This window comes from Oryzias latipes, chromosome 21, assembly GCF_053564925.1.
Source record: "Oryzias latipes strain Hd-rR chromosome 21, Olatipes_Hd-rR_3.1".
Lineage (NCBI taxonomy): Eukaryota > Metazoa > Chordata > Actinopteri > Beloniformes > Adrianichthyidae > Oryzias > Oryzias latipes.
In genome coordinates this window covers 1899094-1919193 of record NC_136257.1, presented here as the reverse complement: position 1 = coordinate 1919193, position 20100 = coordinate 1899094, and the positions used below count along the sequence as shown (strand labels likewise).

The window sequence follows — 20100 nt, the reverse complement described above, 5'->3', positions numbered from 1 at the left end:
ATGTAATAGATGACATTTGTTTTCCTGCAGCTGTCGTTTTTAGTTAGTGATGGGAAAAAGTGACTACAGGCTGATGCTTAAGCATTCGAAATAGTGGAATCTTATCATATTCAAAGGGTTTTGAGTCATAACTGTCAATGTATGAACCATAAATGAGTGAAACTCACTGCAGGGGTCCACGGCAAAACGGCACTCAGTTGGCTCGCTGGGTGGTCCAACTCCTGCAGCGTTGGAAGCTGAGATTCTGAACTGGTACTCTGTACCTTCTATGAGCTTCAGCACTGTGTACTGCAAGCCCTTCACTGCAGGCTTGGTGACTGGACATCGGTTGACCCGACCCCAATATACAGCCCCACGCTCCCTCTTCTCCAGCCAGTAGCCCTGGATGGTTGACCCCCCGTTGTCCAGAGGTGGATTCCAGGTCAGGGTCATGGTGGTTGCTGTGGCTGCAATGATTTTAGGGTTACGTGGAGGTCCAGGGAGTCCGAAAGGATCTTTCAGTTGAACCCTCTCTGAGTCACAGCCATCGCTAACCCCATACTTGTTTTCAGCTTTGAGGCGGAACTGATAAACTCCGTTTAGGTTCAGTTTGTAGACCTAGAAGCCAAAAACAAAAGGATTCCCAGTCATTCTCATCATTTTGGTGTTTTTTTTTTATGACAGCTTCAATGTAAGCAGTCATAACTAACCCCATAGCGTCGGTCAATCAGATTGATGGTTAAAACATCAAAGTCTGATTTCTTTTTGCTTGCATCTCTGTACTCCACGATGTAGTTGGTGATCTCACTGCCCCCATTGTCCTCCGGGGCGTCCCATGTCAGGTAGCATGAGACTGCAGTAATCTCAGAGACCTTGATGTTCCTTGGAGGAAGAGGACGGTCTGAAAAAAAGACAATGACACGTTACTTTTGACACAACATTTAGACAAACACCTAGAATGTAGTGAATTTTAATTCCCTTCGAGTCAATAATGTGTCCTGCCTTTGAGGAGTCTATGTTGTGAAAGAGCCATGTGAAGCTGGAAGGATGTTGTAGAATCAACTACTGAAATTTCACAAATTTCTGTAGACAATTTTGTGTATTCAACTGTAGGAGAGTTTTTCACAAAATAAAACAGACCAGTAAATGTCCTCTTATTTGACATGTATATCCATTTTAAATAGAATGAAAATGTTGGCACAAATGTCTTGACTTTACTCACTGTGTCACATGATCACACAGAAAGCATCTATGAGTAGCTTTCATGTGATGAAGCGTGTGACCACAAAGTACGTCAGAACTGGGATGACTGTGTTTGTCACCAGATTCTATGCCGTAGATATTAAACTCGCAACAGTTTCATGTTGACATCATCTCAGCCCGCTTTGCTTTACTTTCTCCCAAGAAGGAAACCTGAAGGTAAATTCAGCGGCTGGGTAGCTCGGTTGGTAAGGTGGGAAGCTACCACGCAGGAAACCAGGGTTCGATTCCCGGAGGGGAATGAGCAATGGTACTGGGGGCAATTACCATATCAATGGCGAGCAGTTAACATCACCCAGTGAGGGTCCTTAGGCAAGCCCCTTAACGCTACTGCCTCCCGAGCGCGGTTTCGGCTGCAGCTCACCGCTCCCCAAGGGGATGGGTCAAATGCGGAGAAAGAATTTCCCTTCGTGGGATAAAATACAGTGTATAAAAAAAAAAATTGTTGTCAGCAGCAAACCGTGTTCCCACTATCATTATGCAGATGACACGCAACAACTTCACAAGAGAAGGTATTTGTGAGCTGTAAATGTACGCAAACACAACAGTGTACTCTTTGTTTTTCTGCTTTCGTCTCATCAGTTACGCTCGTTCTGGTTGCACAATGACAAGGACACAAGGAAAGTAATGTTCCATCCTTGTGGGTTTTGTGTGAACAGATATCAGGAGAATCGAGGTGGGGCTCAGATGAGCTTAATGAGCTTAATGAGTTTAATGGCAGACTGTAAGCAGGTTTTAACTCTATACAACAACATCAATTGAGTCTAATCGAATAGACTGCAGTTCTTACCAAGGACCTCGACCTTTATAACATGGAGAGCTTTGCCATAACAGTTTTCAGCTAGCAGCTTGTAGTTTCCTTTGTCCTGTCTGACGGTTTCTGAAATGGCAATCTTTGTCCTCTGGGTTGTACGGTTCACCTGGAGACAAAAGATTACACACAGATTCATCGGATGTCTGTTCTTACCAAACTAACCTCAATGAGAATTTTAAGTAATAAGACGGAAAGCTTTTCTCAATGCAAGAAGTATCTGATACTCGGTTTATCGTCAAAGTACAATATGGGCCTTGAGACCATTCAACCAAACTAAGTAGGTTTGGTTCAAGACTTTCAGAATGTTATGCAAATAATCCAGCTATGAGAAAAGTTCAGAACCTCTTCAGTCTCCATCGTCAGTCTGTCGTCTTCCGTTTTCTCAATGGTCACGTCATCCTTCATCCACTGAAGCGATGGCTGTGGAAGTCCGAGCACCTCTGCTGGGATGTCAATGGCGGCTCCTTTCCTCACTGTGATGGTGTTGCTCTTGAAGAACTTCAATATTGAAATAACTGGAGCAACTGCAACCAAAAACACATCATGACAAAACTCCTCCATTTTAGATGTTATTTTTCTGTATCCAGCTTTCATTTGTCACATCACAACATACTTTCATCATCCTGGATTTTGGCGGTGATCGGCTTGGAGGGATCTCCATCTCCGACCTCGTTCACCGCTTTCACTCGGAATTCGTACTCTTGCCCCTCTGAGAGGTTTTCAATAGTTCCACAGCACTCGGTGAAGATTTTTCGATTGGCCACGTCAAACTCTGTGCTGTCAGACCTCATCTTTTCAACGTAGTACCCCCTGATGGGGCTGCCGCCGTCAGTGCGAGGAGGTAACCAGGCCAGTGTGATGGTGTTCTTGCTTCTGTCAGTGTAGTGCAGTTTCTCGGGGGCGGATGGAGTACCTAGAGAGTTGTCAGAAGTTAGTGCATCACAGAAGAACATTTTTCTTCTTATGTCAAACCCCAAAGGCTTCATGGCCTTCCAGGAGTTTCATTTTTTATTTCCTAGAATAAAATGCTGATACTTTCATAAAAAGTGCTGTAGAGTGAAAAAAGCATCTTGAGTTTTGTGAGACAGGATGTTGGACAAAACATAAATGACACATGTTTTAGTATCAGTTTGGTTACCTTTGGGATCTTCAGCTAAAATTGGACCCAGGTCTGCTGGAGCTCCATCACCAAACTTGTTTCTGGCAACGACTCTAAAGTCATACTCCTCCCCGGCCAGCAGGCCTTGGATGTCACACTTGCAGGATGCCGTCTCTATGGGCTGACGGAAAAGCTTCATCTTGGAGTCTTTCCTCAGCACCTCATAGCCAATGATGTCACTGCCTCCATTGTCCAGAGGATCGGACCATGTCAGGACGATGTTCTTCTTGGTCACCAAGACTGTCTTCAGGTCAACCACTGCTCCAGGGACATCTGAGGAAACACAATGGGTTAAAAACATTTGGTTCTGTTGAGAGTTTTTGCAGTTTCTCTTTTTAATTCTTCCCCAGTAGTTACATTGGTTCCAATCCACTCCATAAAAATGACCAACAAAGGGAAACTGTGCTAAAATGGAAACATATACATAAAACAAATGCAACTCTGCCAGCATGATCCTATTCATTTCATGTGCAAAATACTTTCTTTGGTGCATTTTGGCCGGGTACGTGTCATGTAGGACTCACCCATGACGTCCACCCGTGTCTCTGCAGTCTTGGATCCACTGCTGTTGGTGCCAGTGATTTGGTACTTTCCATGGTCTGCTCTCACCACCTTCTTGATCAAAAGCAGGCTGTTTTTGCCCTCGGTCTCAATTATCATCCTCTCCTTGTCAACTTCAGACTCATCTTTGGTCCATTTGACCTCTGGTTGAGGTCGGCCCGTCACGACAGCAGGAAGTTTGAGAAGATCTCCGGCTTTGAGTATGAGGCCATTCTTGACTGAGTCATCAAATTCAACCGCAGGAGGTTCTACGTGACCAAACAAACAATGACAACTCAAAAAGAACGTTTCCGAAAACAAAAGCATCAAATGTCTTTGTTATTTCCTGAACTGGAAAATGTTTCCTTCATAATAAGAAATTGTTTGTTGCTTCAGATCACTTTCTTGAATGCAACAGTGAGCAGACGATGACATAGAAGTAAAAACTCCCTAAGATGACTCTCAATATTAGCACAATTTAAAAAAACATATGTCGATACAAAATGAAAAACAATTTGACTAAAGTTGTCTTCTTAAAATGTTTATGCGATTTATGAATGCATCCTCTTTTTGTGATGCTCCAACAGAGATTAGGACTTTAGACACTCCAGTGCTGCAGCAGAGACCTGACTTAAGGCTTGTGGTCTGGGCCGTGTGTAGGATGTTCATTCTTTATCTGCAGGACATGGCTGACAGGTCTAAAAACAGCAGTTCTCTTTTCTGCTAAGCTTTTGCATGAGGAATGTAGAAACAAAAGTGGTTGTACCTTGAGGCTCTTTGACTGTGACCGGTTCTGTAGTACCAGGAGCTCCAGGTCCGGCATCATTAACAGCAACCACTCGGAAGTAATAGTCTGCTCCTTCAGTGAGGTCTGTGACCGTGTACGTGAGTTCCTTACACCGGAACTCTGTGCACCGGCTCCAGTCCTTGTTTCCAGCCAAAACCTATGAACACAAGACCAAAGACTCAGACTTTGCTGTGTTGATCTAGAACAAAACTGTTTGTTCACTGTAACCATAGAAACAGTAAATTGAAGGGAAAAGAGAGTCAAGACTTAGCAAACATGACGGCCTTGGCGGTTCACAAAACTCTTAATCTGAATTTGTCTCTATTGATAAAGGTCTTATGGGTACCGTAACCTTCTTTACCTTTTCAACATGGTATCCCAAAATGTCCCCTCCCCCGTTGTACAGAGGGGGCTTCCAGGCCAAGGTAACAGTGGTATTTCCGGTGTCCACAACCCATGGAGTTGGGGGACCAGGAGGAACTGCATGAAGTGAAAAATAGATTTATTTTGGTTTACTGTATGCTACATCCAAGCTGCTAAATGTTTAATCGATCCTAAAAAATTATGATTCCTTCCATAAAATCCTTAAAAACATGTTTTGCCAGGTTTGGTCCCAGACTTACAAAGAATTTATAAAACACGTCTGCGTTTACGAAGTGATTTGGGAGGTCTTCTTATTTTCTCCTCTTATTTATAATGGCATTTATAATAGTACCCCATGTTGCTTTACTATTACTCCTATTTTTTCTAGTAACTTGCCGTAGTATTCCTTGCCTACATTCTTATTTTACAGACCAATTTATTTTTGTATGTTTTATACCGTCTTCTGCTTCTTTAGTGTTCAGCTTTAGAAATACTACATAAACATTTCACCAGATCACTTCACTTGAAACGGTTTGTCTCTAACACAGGATAACAAAATCTGTTGCCTTCCTTTCACTAAACCCCCCTGACCTTTTAATGTCCATGGAAACTTACGAATGGCATCCATGGCTACGATGCGGTCGCTGGGTTCACTGAACGGTCCGGGTCCCGCCAAGTTTTCTGCACAAACTCTGAAGATATAAGTCAGCCCTTCCATTAACCCGGTGACCTTCACATCCAGAGAGCTGAGGAGGGCCCGGTTGACCCGGGTCCAGTGTTTGCTGTTCACTTCCTTCCTCTCGATCCAGTAGCCGAGAATGGGGCTGCCGTTGTCCTTGGGCTCATGCCAGGAGATGCGGGCCGTGCTCGCTGTGACCTCATGGACTCTGGGTGTGTTGGGAGCATCAGGAGGATCTGAGTTTAGAAAAAAAAAAGGAAATGAGACGGCAGCTATTTTTATGAAAGGGGACACTTTTATGTCATTAAAGTCATTTTAAATGTCAGCAATAGCTGACAGTTAATTTAAAGATGATGAAAGTCCTCATTCATCCAGGTGAAGTTGAGTTATCACATTTAGACTTAAAAATCCTTTTTCTTGAAAATACTGAGATACTCATCCAAGTAGATTCATGACTTTAAAGTTGAAAATTATATTAAAATTCAGCAGTTCAATGAATACTAATCTGTTGTTGTTTTAAATAGAATATCATGAAATTAGTCAATTTCTATGATTTATTTCTTCTTATTGTGTCATAGCTACAGACAAGATATAAGTTGGACAATGCCTAAAATAGACTTTAAAGAAATTATTACAAATCTCTCATAATTTTGGTCTTTGTTTAAAATGTGATATCTGTAAAAATACTGATAGAATTTGTATTTAAAATAAAAATTGACGTCCCTCAAAAAAACCTCTTATCAGTCTCATTGTCTAAAGGCTTTTCCTCTGGGCATGAACACATCTATTAGAGATCTGAATCATGCCTAGTTCAAGTTTTACAGTTATATAAATGCATTAAGGTCTGTTGCATGTACTGGTTAAGATCTCTTGAAGGCGACTTTCCTACAGCTAATTGTGTCGGGTCCCATCATGCTTGGCGTGTTGTAAACTAGCCAAATGGATAGAAATCAGAGATGAGCTGAACGTTCAGCCAGTTGAGAAAAAGAGTTTTGTTTTCTACTTACTAAACTGATTTTTTGCAAGGAGCGGCTCTGAGATGCAGGGAAGGCCACAGCCGTATTTGTTCTCCGCAGTAACCCTGAAGATGTACTCCTTCCCTTCAATCAGCTTGGTGACAGGAAAGCTGGTTCCCTTGAGGGTGGAGGTGACTGTGATCCAACCAATCTCATCGTTCTTGTTGTCCTTCTTCTCCAGAATGTAGTTCAGGATCTCGCTGCCTCCGTCGTCCTCGGGAGGCTCCCAGTTACACACGACTGAAGTGTTCCTGATCTCGTCAAATGAAAAGTTGATGGGAGGGCCGGGTTTGTCTGTAGAGCAAAAACGTATAGAGTTAAATCTGCAGTCACTCATTTAATGAGCACTTTTATCAGTGACTTACAAATGAGGAACACATCAAACAAAAACTGTGTCATCACATCAAAGTCAAGGTATGAAAAAGATTTCATCCACAATGAATGTCAAGGAGTAGATTTACATTTCTATCAAGTGCAAAGAGACCAGCTTTTTTTTTGTTGATGCAGCTTTTTCCTGCAGAGTAGGATTTCTCTATTCTGGACCATGGAGCTTAGGGTTTACCTAGTGGTCACCGTGTGCGTAGTTCAGGGACCACCAGTTGCTGTTTGTTGGCAGATTACAAGAAAAGATTGCAGACATAGATGAGAGAGATGACAGTGGAAGGTGCTGCTGAGGTGAAGTCTGAGGGCTTCACAAGATACCGTATTTTATAAATAAAGCACGCCTGAAAGCCTTCATTTGTTTTCAAAAAACAACAGTCTGCCTTATAATCCAAAAATGCCTTATATATGGATTCGTTCTGGTCATAGTTACTGATGTTGAAGCGATTTTGGGAGGCATTCTGTCAAAACCTTTGCTGGCTGTTATTTCTAATATGCTAACGTACCAGCATTGGGCTGTTTTCTTTCTGTGTTACTAACGCATGTTTCAGCAGTATCAGTCTGTTTCTTACATGCTGCAAACATGGATGGAAGTCACAGCTTCTGTGAATGCGCTAATGTTGCTAACCTGTAGTCTGTTACAAACAAGTTTGAGTCACTGTGAAAGCGGTTCATAAAGTCTGACTGACAGACTCATCTCTGACTCTTTTGTCTTCCTTTATGGTTTCCTCACTGTAGATATGACATAAGTTCAATAATAGACCATTTATTGACAGTGCGCCTTAGAGGGTGAAAAATACAGTGAGACCTCTTCAGGAAAACTGAGGTACACTTCAGCATTTTTGGTCATCTGTCGAGGTTTGAGGGATTGTAAGCCTGTTAGAAGATCATTGCAGTGGTGAAGCTGAACTAAGAGATGAGATGGGTTTCCAGAAAAGTAGGTTTTGATGTTGCACGAAAAAAAACTGCCCCCCTAAAAAAAAAGTCCGAAATTCTAACCCCACTGGGGTAAGAAAAATGTTCCTTCCATTAATTTTTATTCCAAGAAAACTGTTTAAATCTCTAAAAATATGTTTTCTCAAACTAAGATTAATTAACTATTTAAAAACTTTCCTGATAGGATTTTTTTTTCTTACAAGATAGAAAGTAAAACTATTTTTGAATTAAGAGTCTTTTTACTTTCCTAAGATTCTATTTTAGCAGTGTGTAGAGAACTACAACCACTGGAAGTGAAGATCTTTTGTGTCTTTTGGGACAATAATTCCCAACACATCGGTTTGATAGCAGCAGTGACTCTGGCAGCGTATTCAGAGATAGTTGAGTTTGGGTTTCTCCGTGTCTTTCATAAATAAAATGTCAAGATTTATTATTATAACTCTGCTTATAAAAGAACAGTCATGTGACGGGGGCTGTGAGCATGAAACTACGACACATTTTACTCACCCAAGACATTGACATTGCAGGTGGTGGTGGCAACGCCATGAGTGTTTTCCACCTTGATGGTGAAGTTGCCATGATCTGCTCTGACAGCCTCACGGATCATCAGTGCAGACTGGCCCTTCTTGGTCTGATCCAGACCAAGACGCTCATGCAGGGGGGTCACAAACTCTTGCTCTGGTTCTGGGACCTGCAGCAAAGAGTTCTTCGTGAGATTGTTTTTTTCTTGATGCGGGAACACGTTCAAACACTTGAGAGAACACAAACCTTGGACTTGGTCTTCTTCTTTACGAGAACAGGAATAACCTTCTTAACGGGCTCTTTGGTGACATCCTCGTCATTCCTTAACCAGGTGACTTTTGGGTATGGAGACCCAGAGATATAAGCGTCAATGCGTATTTCCTCACCCTTCTTGACGCATACACCAGATTGCACACGGCTATGTAGAGAAACCGTTGGTTTTTCTGACATAAGAGACAAAAGATGACTTCAAACAATTTGTTTCTTTGCCATAAAATGAGATGTGAAGGTAGTTTTCGATTCCCGTACCAACAGGATCTGCAGCCTTGATGAGTGGCGTGCTGCGTGATGGCTCACTAACTCCTGCAGCATTCTCAGCGCGGACTCTAAATTGGTACTCCGTTTCCTCTTTCAGGCCCGTTACCACATAGGAGTAACCAGGTACCAAGCTTGGAGTGACCTTCTCATAGCTGTTTCCATCCTTCTCAATCTTTTCCACAACATAGCCCTGGATGGGACAGCCACCGTCATAGTCTGGAGCCTTCCATGTGACTGTGATGGATTTACAGGTGGGATCGTGAGCCTCTACTTGGATGGGTGGGTCTGGTTTCTCTGTGGATTCAATAGCAACAACAGCATCAGGATACCTTCTGCTCCCAAAACAATGTTGCAACATTAAGTACAGACTGGTGAAACGTACATGACCGTTCATAATCAAAAGTTATCCATATACCTTTAACAAAAAATGAGCTAAACCTGCTGCACGGTGTTCATGACATCATGCACGGTGACATCACAGTGACGACACAGAAGTCTTTGAAAAACAGAACTTACGTTTGATTTCCTCTGTTAACACTGGGTTTTGCAGCTCCAGGTAATCACCAGCCCCGACCTTGTTCACAGCCTTTACTCTAAAGTAGTACTCGCAGTTCATATAAAGTTCTTTGACTGTGTATGTCAGGACATCCTCTCCTGACATGACAGGCATGTAGGTTTTCTTGGAGGCCTCACGGCGCTCCAGGGTGTAACTGACAATGGGGGTGCCACCGTCATCTTCTGGGGCTACCCAGCTGATCGTACAGGAGTTCTTGGTGACATCACTGGAGGAAATGTCTTTACATTTGCCAGGGAGTCCTGTAGGGTTTAGCAAACAAACAAAAGCATGTTAGAAAGGTAGTGTCTAAGTGCCATAGTTCTCACGTATTACAATGATCTTACCAATGACTTTGACATTTAGAGTCCCAGTAGCAGTCCCCAGACTGTTCTCCAATGTAATTGTGTAGGAACCAGCATCAGCTCGTGTGCACTTCAGCAGTTCAAGGTGAGCACTGTTCATCTCTACAGTCATAGACAGCCTTTCCTCTGCCTTACACTCCACTGAGTCCTTCAGCCAAACCATCTTTGGTGTAGGAATAGCCTTGTAGGGGATGTTCAAGTGCAGCTTCTCACCCTCAACCACAACCACATCCTGTGCCTCCAAATCCATGGTTGGAGCACCTTCCAAGCACACAGGAGCACAATGAGTCAGGGTTAATGTGCACTGCTACTGCTGCTAAAGTAGAAGCTCTGTCAATGCTTACAGTGAGGGTCCTTGGTAGCCACTTTGTCGGAGATCTCAGAGGGATCGCTAACTCCAATGACATTGATGGCTCGAATTCTGATCACATACTTCTTCTCGGGTTTGATTCCGTCATCAATCCTGAATTGGAGCTCCTTTACTGGTCTGCTGTTGACTCTTAGCCACTTGAGCTCTGGACGGGCCTCTGCCACCTCCACATGGTATCCAGTCACTGGGCAGCCGCCGTCCTTTGCTGGGGGCTTCCAGGAGACGTTAATATGTTCCCTGCTGGCATCTACAACAGCCACTTCCAGAGGAGGAGATGGGGGGCCTAAAGGGAAGCGAGTTCATAGTTTCTAAATAATTTATCACGTCCAAAAACTTACATTTCTGATTTATGAAGTTCACTGAAAAGTCTTAAACTAGTGCATGACCATTTAAACCCATGAACAATTCAGCCTTTACTCACTGGTTGCGTCTTCAATGGTGAGGGTCACAGTGGGTTCACTCGGATCTCCAACTCCAGCTTCATTCTCTGCTCGCACCTGGAACTGCACCTCTGATCCTTCATCCACGTCTGTCACTTTGAACTGAGTCTGCTTGTCTGGAGTTTTGCAGCACTTCAACCAACGTGTTCCAAGCTTTTCTTTCTTCTCTATCACATACCTGAGGGTGCAGAAAAAGGTTTATGTGTTGATTTTACCAATATGATGCTCTGTATTTCTGCTGCATCCAACGCTATGCATAAGAGCAATGATATTTTGAGAAGAAATCTCGGTCAGCTATGATATTTAGGCCTTCCGTAGAAACACATGGTTGATTTAACAGCTGTTGAGTCATACTTGGTGATGGGTCTTCCACCGTCGCTCTTGGGAGGTTCCCATTTCAGCTCCACATGTCTCTTTGTGACTTCCACCACGGTCAGGGCATATGGAGGTCCAGGAGTTGCTAGGTAAAATTAAAAAGAGAAAAATTGAAAGTCTCTTCACAGAAAGTTTGGTTTCATTAAATCTTTCCTTTCTAGATCCATTCTAGAATAAAGTTACCACACAGAGTGATGCCAGGAGCTTTTACTGTCTTTGTTCAAAGAGGGTGTAGGAATCTGGGTGTTTTTACCTGTGGCCTCATTTTTCATATTTTACATGTCTGCAAGCTCGCTTTGCACTATTTGCTTTACAAGTGTCAGCCTGAAAATACCAAAGTGGAAACAAACTCTTTAACATCTTTGTAAGCATGGTGGGGAAAGGTTGGGATGATGAAAATGGAAAAATACCATCCTGAGGTGACCTGAGACTAAGATCCTAGATTTCCACAGAGAAAAAACATCTACATTTCAGAAGGTATCTTGAGCCATTATTAAACAAAGTCCCAACTTACTGAATGTGTCTTTGGCGAGCACTGCGTCCTCCAGCACACAGAATTCGCTCATGCCAACGGCGTTCTCTGCTGCAACCCGGAAGACGTACAGAGAGCCCTCATTGAGTGGAGTTACCGAGTACTTCAGCTCCTTGACCGTTGTGTCCACAGTTTGCCATGCTTTCCTTCTCACGTCCCTCTTCTCCACAACGTAGTTGGTAATGGGTGAGCCTCCATCACTGCTTGGAGCTTGCCACTTCAGATCAGCATTAATCTTAGTAATGTTGGTCACCTCCAACCACTGCGGTGCAGATGGAGGGTCTGTAACAGGAAAGAAGCATTTCAGAAGGTTGCTCTCTCCTTCATCTTTGCTATCAATTTCCTGCCCAACTCACAAAGTCTCTCTTTGCACACCACCGGGTCACTGGGCTCACTAGGTTCACTCTCACCAGCCTTGTTGACAGCTTTGACCCTAAATGAGTACTCCTGCTTCTCCATCAGACCCTGCAGCTGCTGCTCTGTTTGAGGAACATCTTCAGCAATGTGGATCCATTCCTCGCTTCCAGTCTTCTGGAACTCAATAATGTAGCCCTCAATCTTAGCTCCACCATCGTGCTCTGGCCGTGTCCATGTCAGCAAGGCAGAGGTCTTGCCGATCTCTCTGACAACAGGTTTACCAGGTGCCCAAGGAGGATCTTTGGAAGGGATCCACAGTTACCAAACATGTCACCATTTTCAGTGTAGAAATAATATCATTTTTTCTAATATAATAATGACAGATGACCAGTTTAAAGTGGCATTCAACGTACCAATAGGATCCTTGATAAGAACAGGATCCGTCTCTACACTTGGTTTTCCTGGACCAGCCAAATTCTCTGCCAGGACACGGAAGCGATACTTTTTCTTGGTTGGAAGTCCTTTCACCCTTAAACAAAACAAACATTCAATATGTGATTTCTGTCCTTCCTTCCATACAGAGAAAATAATAGAACAAATAACTTTAGGAGTTTGTGGATGAAAATATTTACCTGAAAGTTGTGTCTTTGACTGGTAATTTGTTGCATCGAATCCACTTGTCGCTCTCTGGATCAAACTTCTCAACCCAATATCCAGTGATAGGACTGCCACCATCCTCATCTGGCTCGAACCAGGAGAGAGTCACTGCATCCTTGGCAATGTCAGAGGGGGTGACTCTGGATGGAGGACCTGGGGGATCTGAAATTGGGGGAAATGATGTAACTTAAGGATAGCTCCGTATTTTGTCTGTAAGTCTGCTTTTGTCAGTCTTACAACAACATACCAAATGAATACTTTGCAATGATGGGTGTGTGCTCTGCAGGTGTGCCAATGCCAAACTGGTTCTCAGCACTGATTCTAAATATGTACTCTTTTAAAGGTGTGAGCTTGCAAGCTTTAAAGGTGGTGTTCTTCACTGTGGCAGACAGCTTGACCCACTCTTCTTTATCTGTTTGTTTGCACTCCACAATGTAATTGGTAATGGGGGAGCCACCGTCGTCTCTGGGGGGGTTCCAGGCAAGGGCACAGGATTCATTTGTGATCTCCGAGATATCAAAAGCAGCTGGAGGCCCAGGCTTGTCTGAAGAGGAGACAACAACACAGGTACATTAAAATAGTACTTAAGTGGGACAAAAAAGGCTTTAAGCACCCTAACCCTCTTGAACCACAATGAAAAGTTATTTTCTAACTAATCCATGCTTTGGAACTGTGTTTGCTTCCACAAACAGTCCAGTAGGTTAGATATAGAGCGTTCTTAAGATGGCGCAAAGCTGAAGAATACAAATTATGCCATGAAATCAGTTCTGTACCAAGGATGTTGACATCAATGGTGGCAGTAGCACGCCCACAGATGTTGACGGCCTCAATGATGTAGGTTGCAGTGTCTCCTCTGGTGGTGTTGCTGATGGAAAGTTTCGAGTGCCCTGGCTGGCAGTCGATGGCAACACGGTCATCGGCTCGCAAAACCAGATCGGCCTTCGTCCACTTCACTCTGGGATCTGGCTTTCCTTTGACATCTGCAGGAAGCTCAATCTTGGAACCGGCTCTAGCGGTCAGACCGGCCAGCAGCTTCACGTCCAGCTGGATTTCTGGAGGATCTAAAAAGAGGAACCAATATACTATGAATGCAAACTATTCCTGGAGTCTCTGCAAGTCCACATCAGCATGATTAGTCCTGCTCATCCACGAATAAGGTTTTTACATTTCTTTGGTTTTGTACTCTCACTGATTGTTTCTGTGCTATGAAAAGTGTTTAAGGGATTTTATGCTCAACTGACGTCTATTCCCTGATTTCTGCAATGGCAAACTTTTTTTTCTGGCCTATAACAGTAATTACAGAAAATGTGTTGGTCCATCTTCATCGTGTTCACTCCTCGTTACAGTAACTTACATGTCTTTTTTGTCTTTTAAAGTATGCAAAACACATGTTTTGGTCATATTAAGTTCATCGGCTTCCCATTTTCTACATTTAGGAATTACTAACCTACCTATTTTATGTTATTAGACACGCCTCAGTTTTTTGTGTTTATACATCTCTTTCCTGTCCTCTGATCTCATCTGGTTTCTGTCTTTTATTTATAGGCTGGTTCTACTGAAGCTTTCTTCTTAATCTTTCATTTGATCACCTTTTGCTTGCTTTGTATGGGAATTAAACTAAAAAACCCCAATGTCATCGGTTGATTATTTATATATGGTGCTTTATAAATAAACTAAATAACTACATAATTTCAAGGAAGCTTGGGGTCAAATGTACTTCTGAACAGTACAGACTGCCTGGTTTGTGTGTGTGTGTGTGTGTGTGTGTGTAGGTAGGTGTGTGTGTGCGTTGAGTCTGGAGCAGCTTACCTCTTGAATCCACTGCTTGGATCTCATCCGTTGCTCTGCATGGTCTGCTTGCCCCCAGCTTATTGAGAGCTCTCACTCTGTAGGCGTACCACTGGCCCTCAACTAGGCCGGTCACTTGGAATCTGTACAAAAGTAACATTAGTTGAAACAGAATACAGGAAAAGATGGCTGTTTTTCTGGAGAATTAAAGTCAAAATCGTAGTATGGTTGACAAACTGATAAATCCTACTTCAGTTCAGGGATGGGATCACCACAAGGTTCCCACTTGTCTGTTCCACGCTGGCACTTGTCCACCACATATCCTTTAATGTTTGCACCTCCATCATACTTGGGAGGCTCCCAGGACAGGAAGATGCTCTTGGCACTCTTGTCACGCCACTTGAGGTTTTCAGGTGGATCAGGTACAGCTAGAGCAGAAAATTCATGCATTAGCACCTGGATGAAACGCTCAATCACAAAACATCATTTTGAGCAGCAAGTGGATGGGAAAAAGTGCTCACTGGCAGGGGAGGAGACATTGACAGGATCATCCATGTATGCTGGTTCTCCAGGTCCACACTTGTTGCAGGCTGTGACACTGAACAGATACTCTTTTCCTTCAAGAACATCAGTTACTGAATGCTCCAGGTCCATCACATTGGTTGCCACCTGGACAGAAGTTTTTGAAAAAAATACGACAGCTTATTATGAAAGAACAAACTTTTTTACCTGAAACTTGTTTAAAGAGTGACGTTTTTTGGTCCGTATTAAAGGGTCTATATCATGTTAAATCAACTGCATTATAATGTTCATTCTTCACAAAAAACAACCCCAAAGCGACATTTTGATCCCTTCACAGATTTCTGAGTATTCCTCTAAAAACCTGCTCTCTGAGCACCAGCCCCTCCCAATCCACAAAAACAAATGGGCATCTCACAAAGTGGGAAACAGCCCCTTCCAGGAAGAATCTGCACTGCCAGCTCCGCCCCAGGCTAACAGAGACACGCTTGTGGTCTTAATGCTTTCCTTTTATATGCCCAATATGAACATCCATCCTTGTAAAAGCTGCAGCCTCAGAGATTGAGTCGTCTTACTTCCGGGTAGAAAAATAAATAGTGAAAATAACTCATATTTCATTAAAAAATCATTCTTTAGTGTTCCAAAGGGGATTTATTATCATATACTGTAAATTCCAGACTACATAGCGCACCCAATTACAAGCCGCACACACTCATTTTCATGTGTTTAGCTACTTTTAAACTTATATAGGCCGCATCGGAGTAAAAGCCGTATGTCACGTCCTGACTCACATAATAGGTAAGGTTCATTACCACACTGTTGGAGGAGTTGGCATTGCCTAGAGCTCATGCATTTGAGTATACCCACACTTGCCAAACAGCATGGATGTCTATTCTGTTCACAAGTTCCTCAGTTATGGTTTATTTATTTATTAACTATTTTTTTTAACTTATTGACAATCTAGGTATCACACATAAAATTACAAACAGTAACCATATAATCAACATTACATCCCTCAGTTATGATGAGGAAATTTACATCCACGATTCCCCATTTCCCATGAGTCTTAGGGGCTAAAGGCGGGGCCAACACCCGGCTCGCCTCACTGTTGTACGTGTTTAAGAATGAGCAAGTAGTAGCAGTGCATGGAGGGGTGAAAAGGAACAGCTCTCCTTCCGCTTGTGTCACGCCAGCATTATGGTACTAACAGGGCTGGTTAAAAAAACCCCACAGCAGTAAAATAAAGCAGCGGCGACTGAAAAGCGCACGCCTCAGCGCGGCGCGTGTGTCAGAAGTTTCCTTTCACAACAAACACTGTAGCTCCGCGGACGCCTCTCTGCGCCCCGCGCGCTCCCCTTCCTATTTCCCCTTCCTTCTGGCCAGGGCGGCTTCAGGGAGGAGCAAATCGTGTCTGTGCAAAGCAATCGGACTTAATACTGTACGTGTTGTGGATGAGGGGCGGATGCGTTGTTACGTGTGGGAGCCTTCAGACTGCCATCGGCCCCACAGCTCTATGTGAACAAGCAGCAGCCAGGAGATCATGTCTCCAGCTCACACGGAGGCTGTGAGCTTTTCAATGCAAAATTCCGGTCAGTCCTCAGAAACCGTTAAAACGACCACGTGGATTTGTGTTTCCAGTCGTGTCCCGACAAAATAAAGGCTAATGTTATTCCCACATGCTCTGTTCTTTCCGTCACGCAGCTGACCGGCTTTTCCAATCCTGTTGGTGATGGTGGATTTTTTCACGCTGCTTTTAACGATTGCTTTTAACTTGAAAGCTTCATCATATCGTAGCGGCGATCACGTGCATGTTGGGTCTAACGGCACCAAAGGATTCTGGGATGCGGCCGGGCATGCGTGTTTCGTTTTTTGAACCATGACTGAAGTGTCTAAGACCTGAAGTGACGTCCATGCTGCTTGGCTGCTTAGTTTGTTGAAAAACAAATGACTCGTGCTTAGTGTTAGATAAAAAATTCAAACCATTCACTGGGTCCAAAATTACGTACATGGCGGCCGCCAATTAAATCCGAATAAGCCGCAGGGCTGTGAGCGCAGGAAAAAAGTAATGGCTTATAGTCCGGAAATTACGGTATATGGATTTATAATATGATCTGGGTAAATACTCGGTTCTGATTGGCTGCTGGTTGTGGGTTTAAAAGTGATAAACTACAGTGATGATGCACGGCTAAAAAAGTAGTTCCGGTCACATAGCTTAAATGTTCTGTATCACTGCGCTGGCTTCTGTAAAAAAAATGTTAGCTTCATCATCTGGACAAAAACAAGCGGTAAGCGGTGAACTTTCTCTGAACTGATGCTTTATTTAACCCATCGAGACTATCAGCACAGATATCGCTTTCCTTTGCTGCTGCACTCGAGGTCAGTGCCGGCTCAGCGGGTCGTCATGTTACAGTGACAAGAATACAGTACTAAAAAGTACTGAACATGGATTGAATATTTATTTCGGTCATCAGTTGGTTGGATGTGCTTTTATTTTAGCTTAGCAGTCACACCATTTCCAGAGTTTACTGAATGCCATAGCACTGTTGCATCTAATTTAAATGCTTATATTGTGCTGCAGTACCTTGGCCCAGGTCTTGCGGGAAGCCTCTCTCTTCTCAATCTGATAATGTGTGACTGGACTTCCTCCATCGTGTTCCGGAGGCTCCCACATCAAATGAACATGGTGCCGTGTTACTTCTGCCACCTTGAAGTCCTTTGGTGCACTGGGGCAGGCTAATATAACAAAAGGAATTGTTACCTTTATAGTATTATGACAGGCAGTTTAAACAGGAATGATGACAAGATCGCCTTGCTACCAATGACGTTGACTTCGATCTCTCCAGACACCGATGACACATCATTCTGCAGGTGTAGGGTGTAGGTCCCTTTGTCTGGGCGGACACTCGGGGAGATGGTCAGTTCTGTGAATGTGGGTTTGGTCACCATAGCCACGCGCTCATCCGATGTGGTCAGTTCTGTTTCGCCAAACATCCACTTAGCGGTAGGGGTTGGGTACCCAGTAATGGGAACTCTGATTGTTAGAGGCTGAGGGACGATGACCTCCAAACCATTTCTGAATCCACTCAGATCCAAAGTCGGACCAACTGCAGAAACATGAAAAATCTCTTGGTGTTGTGCAGAAGTACAATGTTCCTCAACAATCATTTTATATTTGCCTATGAACATTTGAATTGATCAATATTATAATAGTTGAAAAATGTACAAGTTAACTTTAAGCTTTTATTAAAAAAAAAACATCTCTAACAGCTCGAGCCAACGCCCAAATTTTAAATTATCTAAAAAACACAAAAGTTTGAGGAAGTTAATTAAAAGCATAAGCAGCATAAAGTGTTTGTTTTCCCAGCAACTTAAAAGTAATATGTTTCATCTTTTAGAACGGGGTCTGTTGCTTGTTCTATACCAACCATGTGGGTCATCAGCAAGCAGTGGTCCAAGCTGTTCGGTTGGATCTGAAACTCCAGCTGCGTTCTCAGCACAAACTCTGTAGAGATATTTTTGACCAGGCTTCAGTCCAGACACCTGAAAAGACAAAAGAAATCATCAATGCAGATATCTGTGATAAGGTGAGCTTCAGAAATTATAGGAACCAATGTGACAAACTCAACAAATATAAAGTTACTGAAGGGATAATTGGTATAAAAACAACAAAATAGAAAAAGGTGTGTTCTTTTGCAGATTCTTGGTAGGTCACGTACCCGGTAGGAAAGGTCAGGACACAGTCTAGCGTTGCAGCGTAACCACTTGTCGGTACCCTCATCACATTTCTGAACAATGTAGCCAGTGATCATACTGCCACCGTTGCTCAGAGGCGTCTCCCAGGTCAGAGTGACTGCTGATTTTGTTTGATCACTGAAGTTTAAGTTCAGAGGTGGGCTTGGCCTCTCTATTAAGACGGGGAAGAAGGACCAGCTGTTAGTATTAGTTTTGCAGAAGTGCAAACGAAAGTTTTGAACTTAAAAAAGGAGGCTCACCTATGGGATCCATGATCTTCACGGGGTTGGTAGCAGCACTGGGCCTGCCAATGCCAGCCTTGTTTTCAGCTCGGACTCTAAAGATGTATTCCTTGTGCTCCACCACATCGTTCAGTGTGGCAGAGCGGTCATTGGCACTGCAAACCAATGCTGCCTCCCACTTCACAGATGTCCTGTCGCGGAGTTCAATCACATAGGCTGTGATGTCTGATCCACCGTCAAACGAGGGAGGTTCCCAGGCTACAGTGGCGCCAAACCTGTTCACCACGCCAATGGCAACGTTCTCTGGAGCATCTGGGACATCTGATTGCAAAAGAAATGAATCGCTGTAGGATTTCGACAAAAGTGCTTGATAGATGTGTGCAGTTCAAGTGCGTCAGTATCTCTAAGTGTTTTTTACCAAATTTGTTTTTGGGCTGAACAGCATCCTCAGTGGCGACACTTGGTCCACTCCCAACTCTGTTTCGAGCACAAACCCTGAAAAGGTACATGGATTCCTTCTGCAGGCCACTGACACAGTACTCTGGAGTATCTGCACGATCCGTTGCCACGGTCCAAGTTTTACGCTTGACATCACGTCTTTCAACAACGTAGGATACAATCTTGCTGCCCCCATCACTCTCAGGCTCATCCCAGGCTAAACTGACTTCATTGTCTGCTGTGTCTACAACTCTCAGGTTCTTGATAGGTCCAGGAACATCTGAAAACCACAAAAACAGAACATAAAGACCTTTTCTTCAAAGTTTATTGTCTTGAATTTGATGTTTATTCCTCAGACTCACCAATCACTTCCAGATTGATGATAGCTTCTCCCTCTCCGTACTTGTTTTTGATGATTATTCTATATCTGCCCTGGTCCTCCTTGCAGGGACTCTTTAGGCGGTACTCAGTCCTGTCCAAGGAGGTGTCAATGTTCTGAACAGCCAGACTGTTATCCTGTAGGAACCATTCGGCATTGGCCCGTGGGTAGGCATCGTAGGGCACGCTCATGACAAAGGGTTTCCCAGCATCTGTCACCAGGTTCTGGTCAGTGGTTTTGATCTTTGGAATGGCTATAGTGTAAATGGGAATTGTGAAAAGGGAGTTAGTATGGACCCTGAATACTGAGAAATATTGATCGATTCATATCTGTTCCCTTTGAGTCTCAGAATTTAGATAGAGCTTTCTTGTTGCCGCTAC

General features: G+C 43.4%; 1 protein-coding gene across 1 annotated transcript in view; it reads right to left on the bottom strand.

The window, feature by feature from the left end:
- Nucleotides 1-20100, bottom strand: part of LOC101159719 (titin) — a 171804-nt gene that overhangs the window by 69567 nt on the left and 82137 nt on the right. Inside the window, exons 103-137 of the mRNA XM_078939058.1 lie at nucleotides 19704-19973; nucleotides 19322-19621; nucleotides 18922-19224; nucleotides 18646-18833; nucleotides 18355-18469; nucleotides 17746-18033; nucleotides 17511-17662; nucleotides 14932-15079; nucleotides 14661-14838; nucleotides 14432-14553; nucleotides 13396-13683; nucleotides 12870-13166; nucleotides 12598-12784; nucleotides 12379-12494; nucleotides 11965-12264; nucleotides 11591-11890; nucleotides 11056-11161; nucleotides 10683-10879; nucleotides 10236-10544; nucleotides 9874-10152; nucleotides 9490-9789; nucleotides 8965-9267; nucleotides 8683-8879; nucleotides 8422-8605; nucleotides 6589-6891; nucleotides 5518-5817; nucleotides 4901-5019; nucleotides 4519-4696; nucleotides 3737-4021; nucleotides 3192-3485; nucleotides 2667-2966; nucleotides 2396-2577; nucleotides 2030-2159; nucleotides 690-880; nucleotides 168-597 (exon numbers count right to left, since the gene is read on the bottom strand). Coding sequence (XP_078795184.1) covers nucleotides 168-597; nucleotides 690-880; nucleotides 2030-2159; nucleotides 2396-2577; nucleotides 2667-2966; nucleotides 3192-3485; nucleotides 3737-4021; nucleotides 4519-4696; nucleotides 4901-5019; nucleotides 5518-5817; nucleotides 6589-6891; nucleotides 8422-8605; nucleotides 8683-8879; nucleotides 8965-9267; nucleotides 9490-9789; nucleotides 9874-10152; nucleotides 10236-10544; nucleotides 10683-10879; nucleotides 11056-11161; nucleotides 11591-11890; nucleotides 11965-12264; nucleotides 12379-12494; nucleotides 12598-12784; nucleotides 12870-13166; nucleotides 13396-13683; nucleotides 14432-14553; nucleotides 14661-14838; nucleotides 14932-15079; nucleotides 17511-17662; nucleotides 17746-18033; nucleotides 18355-18469; nucleotides 18646-18833; nucleotides 18922-19224; nucleotides 19322-19621; nucleotides 19704-19973 — 8139 coding nt within the window. The remainder of the gene's footprint in view (nucleotides 1-167; nucleotides 598-689; nucleotides 881-2029; nucleotides 2160-2395; nucleotides 2578-2666; nucleotides 2967-3191; nucleotides 3486-3736; nucleotides 4022-4518; nucleotides 4697-4900; nucleotides 5020-5517; nucleotides 5818-6588; nucleotides 6892-8421; nucleotides 8606-8682; nucleotides 8880-8964; nucleotides 9268-9489; nucleotides 9790-9873; nucleotides 10153-10235; nucleotides 10545-10682; nucleotides 10880-11055; nucleotides 11162-11590; nucleotides 11891-11964; nucleotides 12265-12378; nucleotides 12495-12597; nucleotides 12785-12869; nucleotides 13167-13395; nucleotides 13684-14431; nucleotides 14554-14660; nucleotides 14839-14931; nucleotides 15080-17510; nucleotides 17663-17745; nucleotides 18034-18354; nucleotides 18470-18645; nucleotides 18834-18921; nucleotides 19225-19321; nucleotides 19622-19703; nucleotides 19974-20100) is intronic.